The 12771-nt window shown below is 41.3% G+C and overlaps 1 protein-coding gene across 1 annotated transcript; it reads right to left on the bottom strand.

Moving 5' to 3' along the window:
* Positions 1-835: 835 nt before the first annotated feature.
* fam20a (FAM20A golgi associated secretory pathway pseudokinase) lies at positions 836-12136 on the bottom strand. The gene is made up of 11 exons (XM_088323728.1): positions 11696-12136; positions 7563-7756; positions 7443-7493; positions 5663-5741; positions 5494-5586; positions 5186-5301; positions 3931-4111; positions 3753-3862; positions 1451-1532; positions 1317-1376; positions 836-1223 (listed from the first exon to the last, which is right to left on the bottom strand). The coding sequence occupies exons 1-11, from the start codon at positions 12013-12015 to the stop codon at positions 977-979; spliced, it is 1533 nt and encodes a 510-aa protein (XP_088179854.1). The 5' UTR covers positions 12016-12136; the 3' UTR covers positions 836-976.
* Positions 12137-12771: the final 635 nt, after the last annotated feature.

The raw sequence follows: 12771 nt of genomic DNA, 5'->3' as shown, positions 1-12771 counted from the left end.
TGCCAACTTTGGCCACTTGAGAAATAAACAGAAAATAGAATGACAAATTGCACACAAAAAAAACATGGTTTCTGCTACATTACTGAAGTCAGGAAAAGCTTACTAGAACATCACTAACTTCTTATTGTGGAATAACACCAAATAGCAGTACTACTTGGCATTTAAAAATATATTTAAAGTCAACGGTTTTATGACCAGCGGCGTGTAGAATCTTTCTCCTCTCTATTTCTTGGATTTCATCCTGATGTATCCCATAATATTTACAAAGTAATGTTAAAATTACTCATGCTAAACTCATTCAGTGCCTTCGACATACATAGCCTTTAATGACATTGAACAAAACATCTCTAGCCGTCAATGGCAGTGAAATAGCAAAATACACTCATGAAATCAAAATATGAATTTGTTAAATGCAGGGTTTGTACATGAGCTTAAAAACGATGTTTTTTTTAAGGTTGGGTTTTCAAAAAGTGCTTGAATTTTGGGTGAATTGGGTGAAGCCATGTTTGTCAACAAGTCTGCTTAAAAATGATGCAGACAATGCTCTCTGGTGGCTCAAAGAGTTTCCTCTCCTTGTGATTAACGACACTCTGCATTACTTTGTATAGTATTGTCCTATGAGGCACCATCACCCCCTACGGTTCACGTCCAAGAGGACACGTGCATGCTACACCAAATCAAGGCTCTGCAAAATTTTAATGGTACTGGGGAAGTTGGAAGATTGGCTTTGAAAGTGCTTAAAAAGTCCATAGCCGTCAGTGGCATTGAAAGCATCGACGCCCGTGACAATTTTAGCCGTCAACGGCTGTTGAATGACAAAATCTAGCAATGACACTTTTTAATCAAAATATGATTTATTTTTTTCATACTCAATGTGAAGATTCCGATCTTGTTCCCTTAAAATCGAAACAACTGCACTTCATCAGGAAGATAGTCAGCTAGCTTAATAACTGGCTCGCTAGTCATGTAGCTGGCGCTACCTAGCCTTTTTGCTCTTTGTTTTCACGGTATCGTCGACAATGACCCGATCGGCGCCGAGCTTGCGCGTGCAGCGCCGGACGGTGAGTAAGGTTTTAAGCAATCGGCGATCCAAAGCCGATAAATGCTCTTCGATCAGAACGGGCCAAAGGGGGTCCGATTTCAGGGACTCCCTCATCAAGTCGCTCAGTCTGTAGTCGGGCTCCGCTAACAGTTGGAGCCTCAGAAAAGTGGAACGTTTTATCCTAAGGAAAAAAAAAATGGAGATATGACTTTTATACCTGCTATTGGTACTGAATGGTCATGAAAATGTTTGTTTTTTTTAAACAAATATTTACATGCAGCACTGAGATAACGGGGCCAGAATGGAGATCTCGTCTTGGCTGTGAGTCCCGAATCTACAATCACAAAAATCCTGCTATTAACGATGTAATTGTTGTTATATATTATTTGTTATCATTTCTAGTTTTACCCTCGTGCGTTGTCCAAGTGGAGAAGAAATGCTTCGTCGCCAAATTTGGTGAAAATCTCGTAGTGGTGTCGGTCCATGTTTCCTGGAAAAAAAGATGAAATTTGACAACCGCTGTCACGCGTTTTTTTCAAGGGCTGAAGCCTTTCTCAGGCTTTCTCTCGAGAGTTAAAGTAGTTCTCGAGCTTTGACTTGAGTTAAAGCCGCTTTGAAGCGATAATCTTGAGTTAAAGCTATGACCTTTGATTTATGCTTTTAAAACTACGAATTAGAAATATAGAGTTGATTTATGTCATGAAATAAAGTAGTTATAAATGTCTTCTCAAGGGTTGAACAGTTCTCAAGCTTTAATTCAAGCGTTAAAACAGATTTAAAGCTTTAATCTTTTGGTTTTATGCTTTACATTTTTAACTTTAACCTGGAGTTGAAACATTTATATAAATGTAAATGGTCTGCATTTACAGTGGCTTGCGAAACTATTTGGCCCCCTTGAACTTTGACCTTTTGCCACATTTCAGACAAACATAAAGATATAAAACTGTAATGTCTGGTGAAGCATCAACAATAAGTGGGACACAATCGTGAAGTGGAACACACTTTATTGGATTTTTTAAACTTTTTTAACAAATAAAAAAACGAAAAAGTGGGTGTGGAAAATTATTCAGCCCCTTTACTTTCAGTGCAGCAAACTCTGACCAGAAGTTCAGTGAGGATCTCTGAATGATTCAATATTGATCTAAATGACTACAATGATAAATAGAATCCACCTGTGTGTAATCAAGTCTCTGTATAAATTCACCTGCACTGTGATCATCTCAGAGGTCTGTTTAAAGCGCAGAGAGCATCATGAAGAACAAGGAACGAACCAGGCAGGTCGCAGATACTGTTGTGGAGAAGATTGAAGGTGGATTCAGATATAAAAAGATTTCCCAAACTTTAAACATCCCAAGGAGCACTATGCAAGCAATAATATTGAAATGGATGAAGTATCAGACCACTGCAAATCTACCAAGATCGGGCCGTCCCCCTAAACTTTCAGCCCATACAAGAAGAAGACTGATCAGAGATGCAGCCAAGAGGCCCACACCAAACATGTGGAAGAAGGAGCTCTGGTCAGATGAGACCAAAATTAAACTTTTTGGCAACAATGCAAGACGTTATGTTTGGCGTAAAAGCAGCACAGCTCATCACCCTCAACACACCTTCCCCACAGTCAAACATGGTGGTGGCAGCATCATGGGTTGGGCCTGCTTTTCTTTAACGGGGACAGGAAAGATGGTTAAAATTTAAGGGAAGATGGATTGAGCCAAATACAGGACCATTCTGGAAGAAAACCTGATGGATTCAGCAAAAGACCTGAGACTGGGATGGAGATTTGTCCTCCAACAAGACAATGATCCAAAACATAAAGCAAAAGCTACAATGGAATAGAATAGTTCACCCTTAAACATATCAAGGTGTTAGAATGGCCAAGTCAAAGTCCAGACCTCAATGCAATTGAGAATCTGTGGAAATAACTTAAAACTGCTGTTCACAAACGCTTTCCATCCAACCTCACTGAGCTGTTTTGCAAGGAGGAATGGGCAAAAATATCATTTCTCGATGTGCAAAACTGATAGAGACATACCCCGAGCGACTTGCAGCTGTGATCTCAGCAAAAGGTGGCGCTACAAAGTATTAACTCAATGGGGCTGAATAATTTTGCACACCCACTTTTTGTTTTTTTATTTGTTAAACAGGTTTGAAATATCCAATAAAGTGTGTTCCACTTCATGATTGTGCCCCACTTATTGTTGAAGCTTCACAGGAAATTAGTTTTATATCTTTATGTTTGAAATCCGAAATGTGGAAAAAGGTCACAAAGTTCAAGGGGGCCAAATAGTTTCGCAAGCCACTGTATATGGTGCTTTTCAAGTCACTAAAGACCTCCCAAAGCGCTTTACAATGTGCTTCACATTTACCCATTCATCCACACTCTCAAACCAATAGCGGCCGTGCAGCCATGCAAGGCAACTACCTGCTATCGGGAGCAATAGGGATTTAGTGTCTTGCCCAAGGACACTTTGACATGGAGGAGCCGGGAAACGAACCTGTGACCTCTTGATCGCAAGACGAGCGCTTTACCTCCTGATGGCTACTGCCATCCCCTTGAGACAATCTTATATGAGCTATTTAAGGATTTCCTTTAGATCGAATTTTGAAATACTTAACATACTTTTTTGTGTGGAGCAAAGTTAGGGAATAAACATCGTGACAATTTACATATTTTTGCTTTGTCATTAATACAAATAAATTCTTACCATACCTATTAGAAAGTCAAAAATAGCCATGTCGATAATATTGAGGAGTCGATTTCCCGTGTTGTAAGGAGATAGTTTTTTGACCTGCTCGCAGTAGAGAGGATTCACCTGCCACCTAGCCCAGAAACAGAAATAATGATTTGGAAGTGAAAGAAAACATGAAATAGAATGAATCAGTCTTACTCAGCGTGTCCGGTGAAGGTGTAGGAGCGTCTCCAAGGGTTTGGGACTGAAATACGAGGGGCCACGCTGAGGCCGGGCAGGTAGGCCGCCAGGGAACCCTCCAGGAGGTGAGGACTCCCGCAGACGGCGTATTCCGTCTTGCACATGTACAAACATTTGGCAAAAAAGCAAGTGTTGTTTGCTGGAATGGGAAGGAAAAGGGGGAAAACTTGGGAGATATTTTAAAAAGAATTGTCTTTTCTGTCAGTGGTTTACGGTACTATTATTTGAAAGCTTGCTATGTAAAAATGTTCAGCACATTTGTGATATTGAAAATTATGATTGAAAATGGATTTGTTTTCAAATAAATATATATACAAATAAAGCAATTATTTCAGATGTTTCTCCCCAGAAATTCTTAATTTTGTCATTTGGCCACTAGATGACGACAATTCACCAATACATAATCCAGATTAGAAGTAAAATCCACCCTAAAAAAATCCAGCCCGACCCGACCCACGGGAATAAAAACCCGAACCCGACCGATTAACTTGATTTGAGGACCGGGCCCAAAGTAAACCCGAAGCTGCACTTTGGCACTGCACTTCAGCAGCGCCTCTTCTCTAGCCGAAAGGCGCTTAAAACAGAAGAAACAGAAACACTTATGAACAGAAACACTATTTAAAAAAGCCCTTGTTGTAAAAAAAAACACACAAGTTGCAACTATTGGTAGAGTGTGAACAATCAAAACTGCTGATTTGCTTTTTTTTTTTCAAGGGAAACAAATTGTATCACATTTAAATCTATACTCTAAAACGCTTTTTTTTAAATAAAAAATCCGTTATTTCAGGCAACATATCTGAAAGTAGAAATAAATGTAACTTAAAAAAAAAGGTTGTCCTCATATTATATATAAATATATGTAAAAGTGACCAGACTATCATATTTAAAATAATATTCTACACAACAAAACGATGTTTTAGGTGAGGTAAAAAGTAAGTGGTTATTATTCTTTACACTACGATTCTCCCCTATATTAGTTTTATTTGTATTAATTACAAAAAGAATCAGTGCAATTCTTTCAGATATTTCTCTGAAACTATTTATGTAGCTGCCGTTTGGCCACTAGATGACGCAATTTCACCGAAGAATATTCCAGATCGTCGAAGAGTCCAAACGGGGTAAAAAAAAATCAAAATACCTCGATAAAAGAAAATAATTTATCATTTAAAATCAAACTCTACACTCCAAAAATAGATATTTTTATTTTTTTTACCTGGTGAGGTGAAAAAAACAGCTCGTAGTTCTTCGTTTTGGGTGATTTCGAGTACTTCGCTGGTAAGGTTTAGAAACCTGCCGACCACCGGCGGAACTCTCCGGAAGTCCAGAATTCTACCAGAAAAAATATATTTAAAAAACATAGTGAACCTACAATTGTTTATTTTATTATTTTTGTTTTATGTTAAAATGGATATTTTCCAAACATAATAAAATAGTGAATTTAAAAACAGAAAAATATTATTTCTGTTTCTTTGCGTAATGTTCTTGTTGAATTTAAAGAAAAAGTCTTTAAAAAATCTGCACCTGTCCAGGTGAAAAGCAGCGATCTCGGCATTGTGTCTCTGCACGTCCACAAAAAAGAAGACGTCCTCCGGCGTCTCTTCGTCCCTCCGCTGCCTGACGCCGGCCAATCAGTGATCAGTATCAACATCAACTTCAGGTATGCTCACCTGGGCCAAGCGAGCGAACTCACCTCATTGGTTTGAACATGCCCTTGCCAAAGTTCTCCATCTTCAGTGACAGTTTCAGGTGATGTCCGCTGGGCTTCACCACTGAGTGGACACACGGCAACTTTTACTTCAGGGGTTACCAAAAATCACCTGAGTAGCCCGCAGATCGGTTCTAAAAATACCTCACCAGTGATAGCTTTTTATAGTTTCGTATATTTTTTTGACAATTAAAATAAACTCTAGTTTTTTATCATTACAAACTGGTAATAACATAGCAACAACATGGTAATAACAAAGTAATAACATCTCTGAAGAATAGGATGATGCTTTACTCTGAAAAATAACAGCAACCAGATGAGGCAGGTACTGTATCCGAGACAGATTAGGAGGCTTCTCTTGATATTGGTAACCATTGAAGCCAGTACTATCTGTTTCATGTGGGGAGCAAACCCATACCCAAGAAAACGGCCTGAAGAGTAATGGGCGCCGCCAGGCTGTACTTGCCAAGAGACAGCACAGGAAGTGGTGCCCTAACGACCCTCACTGTTAAGGGTTCCCAGAATCGTGAAACCCTACTAACAACAATAATTACTAACTAGTTATACTATATTAATAACATAGTAATAACACTTTTTTCCACAGGATCCTTTAGGGGCAAAGTGCGCTGTGGCATCATTGGGGCTGCTGCCTGTCAGGTCAGGTGCATCTCTGAAGAGGGGAATGACGTTTTACAATGAAAAACAATGGCGAACAAATGATAAAGGTGCTGTATCTGAGTCAGATTAGAAGGCTTCTCCTGCTTCTGTTAACTATGGAAACCAGTTCTATCTGTTTCATATGGGGGAGCATACCCCTACCTTAAAACTAGCATGGAGAGGAATAGACGCAACCGGGCTGTACTTGCCCAAGACACACCTCAGGCAGGGTGCCCCGATGACCCAGACAGTTAAGGGATCTGTGAATCGTGAATAAAATACTACGAAATACTAATACTACTACATTGTAATAACATACCATTGTAGGGTATAAAGTTTGGGTTCGCATTATACACGCGGTTCTACGGTAGTATCTATCGCTGACCACAATCACAAAACATTGGAAGCAACAGGAATCTAACCAGGGTCGCGGCAGAGAGAGCACCGAAACCCTAACCACGTGTGTTCAACCTATGGCCTGGTGACCAAATGTGACCCCCCACGTCGTATTAACAGGGCCTCGAGACAATGCTTAAATAAACACAAGAAAAGAATGAGCCACAGTGATCTGCAGTTTTATATATGTCCAGTGGATGTCACCAAAACATTAATCAACCGGAGAGCATTAAGAAACCCTTAATTGTTTTGTTTTTTCATAATTGTGCGCTAGTATCAGAGTAAGAATGCATTCTTCTATTATTATTTGGCATTGAAGGGACACTGTATAATATTTGACCACTAGATGCCACTGTATTGTGTAGCGCAACTGAAAACGAGAGCTACAAAGCACCAGGAAGAATATAACTCTGGAGACTTTTTGCAGAGCCTTTCTCAAGGTTTTTAGTTTTATTTTATACCCATAGCAGCAAGAGGGCAGACAACCATGTCAGCTCATTTTAGGTGAGCCTCACGTTCTTTAGAATAAGCATAAATTACTCAAACTACGAGTATTGAAAAAAATGTGCATTTTAATGATAGCTCAAATCAATATTATTTTTTAAAAATCAAGTATTTTTCTTAACCACAAGGAAGCGATTAATAATACACAATGTCCCTTTAAAGTTAAACAGATATAAAATAAGTTTGATCAAATGTAGACTGACCTTACCTTGGCTGCAGTCACAGGCTCCTTTCAGGGCTTTTTCATCTTGAGTGTAATCTAGAGAATCAAAAAAATAAATGAATACATTTTAAAATGGAGAATTAAAAGTTGTCATCCGTCCGTCACCTGCACTGACCACCGTCATGTTCCGCATGTCCAGGAGCAGCCGGGCAATGGCGGTGTCGTGGCGAGAATACAGAGCGTGGCGAGTGATGCCGGCGTGAAACTTGAGCCAATTGGCGTCCGCGTCCAAGGTCATTCGATGTTCCGTCAAGGTCACGTTGGAGCCTGCCGCAGACTCCTTGAATAATTTCATGTGCCTGCGTCACCGGAGAAGAACTTGTTGGTCGGTAGCAGGGCCACACAATGTCTCATCTCATCTCATTAGCTGCACCGCTCATCCTCAGTAAGGTCGCGGGGGTGCTGGAGCCCATCCCAGCTGTCTTTTGGGCAGTGGGCAGGGGACACCCTGAACTGGTTGCCAGCCAATCACAGGGCACACAGGGACAGACAATTTGCACGCTCATTCACACCTAGGGACAATTTGGACCGGCCAATCCACCTGGAATGCATGTCTTTGGAATGTGGGAGGAAACCGGAGTGCCCGGAGAAAACCCACGCAAGCACGGGGAGAACATACAAACTCCGCACAGTAAGGCCGATAGCTGGATTTGAACCCACACAGGAGGTTCCCAAGACCTTAGAACTGTGCCGCACATGCGCTAACCACTGCGCCGCCGTGCTGCCCGACACACAATGTCATTATTTTTAATATTTATCACCAAACTAACTATTCATGCTGGCAACATATATTTAAAAACACAATTTGATTATTCGCCACTAGATGGCAGAACCTGTTTGATCTATTCCCTTTCCTTGGTTGAATGGCCGTAAAATTAGCGACCTTGACTTTGTCCTTTGACCTCTCTACTTTGAGAGAACCTGGCCCAATTTGTTCGTGTTCGCTTGTGACACATCAGTAAACATTTAAAATAAGCAAACAGGTACAAGTGTAATCCTCAAGCTTTGGTAAACATGCTTTGTTTGCCAAGAACTGGAAGGACCAACGGTAGTAAAAATGGCCGACCAAGACTACGATTGGATCTGTCCAAGCTAATCCTAGAATGGCCGTTATAACGCGCAGTCAGGGAAGACAGGTTAGGCAGTGCCTCACCTGTCACCGTGGTAATATAAATTAAAAATACCGTATGGACCCTTTTATTTGTTTGTAAACATTGTGACGTATCCGTTGGGCGGGGCTTATCCTGGAGGTTAAAGCTAGGGCGAGACGATATGTCAACAAGCGTACGTGTTAAAAGTTAAGCTTTGTGTCATCAAAATGGATGGCTGACGTCATGGTTTAATCACGTATGTCACACGTGACATTACAGGCGAAGGCGGAGGCAAATATAGACACCGTGCTGGTCAAAAGATTGAGTAAACCAAGGTGTCATTTCTGCTAGTTGGGTTTTTGGGTGCCAGAACTGAAATAAAATGTTAGTGACCGTAAATTGAAGTTTTACAGGATCCCAACGGATACCCCTGATAAAAAGAATAAAAGAGTTGTGGTTCAATGCATTGAAGTGAAAAGATTGGACCAAGGCGCTCGTCAAAAATGCTGGTGGGTCAGAGGTGGTTGGTTTGACAAGCACACGGTCTTCCCCTCGTTTGCCAATTCACCAGATGTAGTTTCAGCGAGGTCGGTTCCTAACTTCCAGAACAAATAAAGGAGCAATGAGAACAAAGCATAGGCAGATTGTTAGCCACAGATACCAGTATCATCTGAATAATCTTTAAGAGGATTATTCTCCTGAATCATGGTAAGCAATGGTAAAGGTGAAAGTGCAGAAAACCCCCACATCATAATCAAAATAGGTTTATGGCCTAACATGGCGGTATGTTCTCCTATCCACTCACTCGACCAACTCCCCGAGGTCCTGGTAGCACCCAGTCACGCGAATCCCACCCACGGCAACAGCTTTCACCCGAGAGCTGGCCCAGAGGCCCGAAGCAACGCCACCAGGATGACCAAGAACTGCCGGCCCAACGACGCGGCACGGGGCTAGCCGGCCCCACCAGCCCCCTAACTGCCCCAGCTTCTCACCCCATCCTGCTGTGGGAGGTGTTTTTCCTTCCGAGGGGAGAAAGATGCTCTTGGGAGACCGCACCCTCCGAATCCCCAAACCTCTTACCTGATATGAAGTGTTTGCTACAAACCTGAGCATTTTTAATGAATGCCTCGGTCCAATCTTTTCGCTTCAATGCATTTACATAGCAGACTTTTTACATGATATTATTCATGTTATAAATACACCGAGTCAGTGACGTAGTGTGCCGAGTACATGTAGAGTGAGCATGTAATTCTCTTGCCTCATGATAGAGGGGGATGGTGAGACTTATATTTCAGATTTGGCACCCTGAACAACAGAATTAGTGATAGTATTAGCAAGTTAACAGCAAGTCAAGCCATCCAGACATTTCTTTGCTTTTTAAATCATGGAGGATTACCTGTCTATTGATGTTTTATTCAAAAGTACTACATTTATAAATTAAGGTTGAAAAATAAAATGTTAAATTGTTCAATGCTAAAGTTTTATTGCTTTCTTGCGCTGCCAATCAAATGATGAATACGTTTATTTATAAATCTATCTGTGCCTCACCAGTAGTGGTGTGTCATTCAGGAACGTAATGGCTCTATGAGCCGGCTCTTTGAAATGAACAATAGGGGCCTGTCCCCCCACCAATCAGGTTCTGCTTCCAGATAGTTTCTTTATGTCTCTCTTGCTTTGTGTTGTCTTTAAAATGTATACTTATGTCTTTTTTAGGGGTCCTCTTTTCGCTTTAAATTTGTTATAAGAAAGCTGAAAGTATATACTCGAAGATCACAGTTTACGTCAGGGGTGTCAAACAGGCGGCCCACAGGCCGTATCAGGCCCGCTAAGGCCTGCAGGACAACACTTAGCAAAACGCACGAAAAAATGAGCTTCAGGTAGAAATATTTCCACTTAATTTGTAGTTGTATTTCTTTCTCAGTCTCTTTCTCTCTTCCTCCCTTTTTCTCTCACACTCTATCGCTCTCTCTTTCAATCTCTCTGTCTCTCTTCTCTTTCTTTGTTCCTCTTTGTCTCTTTCTCTCTCTGTGGCTTTTTACTTTCTTTTGCTCTCTCTTTCTCTCTTGCTTATCCCTTCTCTCTTTTTCTCCTTCTTTATTTCTCTCTTTCAATTTCTCTTTGGGTTTCTTTCCTTCCTCCTCTCTCTCTCTCTCTCCCTCCCTCTCTCTCGATTTCTCTTTTTATCTCTTTTGTTTCTTACGTTCTCTCTCTTTTTCTCTCTCTCTCTCTCACTCTTTTTCCCTTTTGGCATGATCCGGAACAGGGACCAAATGCGTGACGTTTTCTCACACAAGCCCTTTATTTTACAGGAAATGGGGAGTCATGCACGTTAGGCACCAGTCTGGCATGGAATGATAGGAAGCCAGAGGCCGACGAGATCGATACCAGTTGTCTGAGCAGATATCGGACAGATGGGGTCAATACCGGACAGGACGGGACAGACAGAATTGATATCAAAACAGGATATCGAAATTAAACATGATAAACAAGACAGGAACAAAAACTGGAAACCGATACCAAACAGGATAAAGTAAATGGGAACAATACCGGACAGGAAATACCAACAGGAAACAGGACCAAGTCGAAAACCCATGTCTTGCGGGGCAGAGGTTCGTTGACGGACTGACAAAGGAAGAGTGAGAGCACTCAGCAGGGGGGGAATTGGGGGCCATGGCAACCGTGACACCTTTCTCTCTTTTCATGTTCCACACTCTCTCTTTTTCTCTCCTTTTCTTTCTCTTATTTCTTTCTCTTTTTTTCTTTCTCCTCAATCTACTAGTCCGGCCCCTGAGAGATTGTTTCTTCTATCGTGTGACCCCCGAGTTAAAATGAGTTTGACACCCCTGGTTTACGTATCGTTGCACTGATAAGTAGATTTTTTGACTTAATTCTGTGTTCCTCAACTTTAAAATTGATATAGTAGTGTAGTACAGTTTTAAAATGAATTTTAATCCATTAATTAAGCCTTCAGGAGTCAAAAGTGCCGGCTCATTTAGTGAGCCGAGCCTAAAAATATACTAATATACTAAGATACATATAGACATAATCAGTACAGCCTACATTTCCAAGAGGTTATCTCTGGGATTTTGTACCCTCTAGTGCCTCATGTTAAGGAACACAAATCAGGAATCAAAAACCAAATCTGACCTTTCCCACCGTGACACCTTCTTCTTGTAGTATTCCATCAGCTGGTCCACCTGAAGAAGTTTCTCCTCAGGTTCTTGGACGTTATACAAAGGATGGGCCAACAACCTATCAAGTTTAGATGTCCCATTAAGGAGTCCAGGACGATTCGGGTCCTGCAGCGTGAAGGAAGTCCAGTTGGAGGACTGGCTCGAGTTCTGACACGGACAAACATGCCTGGATCCTTCGCCTTTGTGGTAGAGCTTCGGCAGAAGGACAAAGTAGATGTCGGCGGAGAAAATGACGGTGATGGTGGCGACCAACAAAAAACGGTCTTTTCTCATTTTTCGGGAGCAAGAGAACTAGAGGGTCTTTTTCGGGGTCTGCATCGCCGTTCGATTCCTGGTTCCTCAGAACGGAGCCGAACAGGCAGGCTGCCTCCCGACAACTGCCGCACTGTCGGAAAGGGAGGAGGTGCGCATCGGAGTGGGCGAGCGAGAGGAAGAGAGAGACGGTGGTATGTAAACATGGATTACGGCAGTACGGTACCAGAGTGGGTGGAGATCTCCGTCTCAGTGTCTTAGGCGCCTCTGTGTGCAGTTTTACAGGTCGGGCGAGTGTGATTTATGAATGAACCTATCAGTACTGTAACCGTGGTCTTCCATAATATAACCAGTATCAATTTTGAAAAAAAGACCATTTAGTTCGATACGATTTTCATCTTGACGTCTTTGATTCAGTTTAATGGGCTGTGATTCATTTCCACATGGTGTGATTCATGAATCAGTGTGCCAGTATTTTACAATAAAAAGGATGTATTTTCGATTCCATGACGGCCCATTTCGGGTTAGTTTATTTTTTTTCAAATCGGATCTTATTCCAAACTGAATTAGTTGATCTTGGTTTGAAACAGATGTAAATTGTTTGAACTCAGGAGATTTTTTTTTCTTACCAATTTTAGCTTGCTTATTGTTGTTTTGTGTACTTTCTCTTCTGTTTTTTTATGTGTTTTTTTTTTGTCCAGGTAGGCCTAGTTAGTGTTCCAACATAACCAGTTTCATGTTTTGTTCAGTCAGAGCAAGTTAGTGTTGAAATTTATA

The sequence above is a fragment of the Urocampus carinirostris genome, chromosome 19 (genome assembly GCF_059441175.1).
Source record: "Urocampus carinirostris isolate Australia breed hairy pipefish chromosome 19, RoL_Ucar_1.0, whole genome shotgun sequence".
Taxonomy (NCBI): Eukaryota; Metazoa; Chordata; class Actinopteri; order Syngnathiformes; family Syngnathidae; genus Urocampus; species Urocampus carinirostris.
This window is presented reverse-complemented; position numbering and strand designations above follow the sequence as displayed.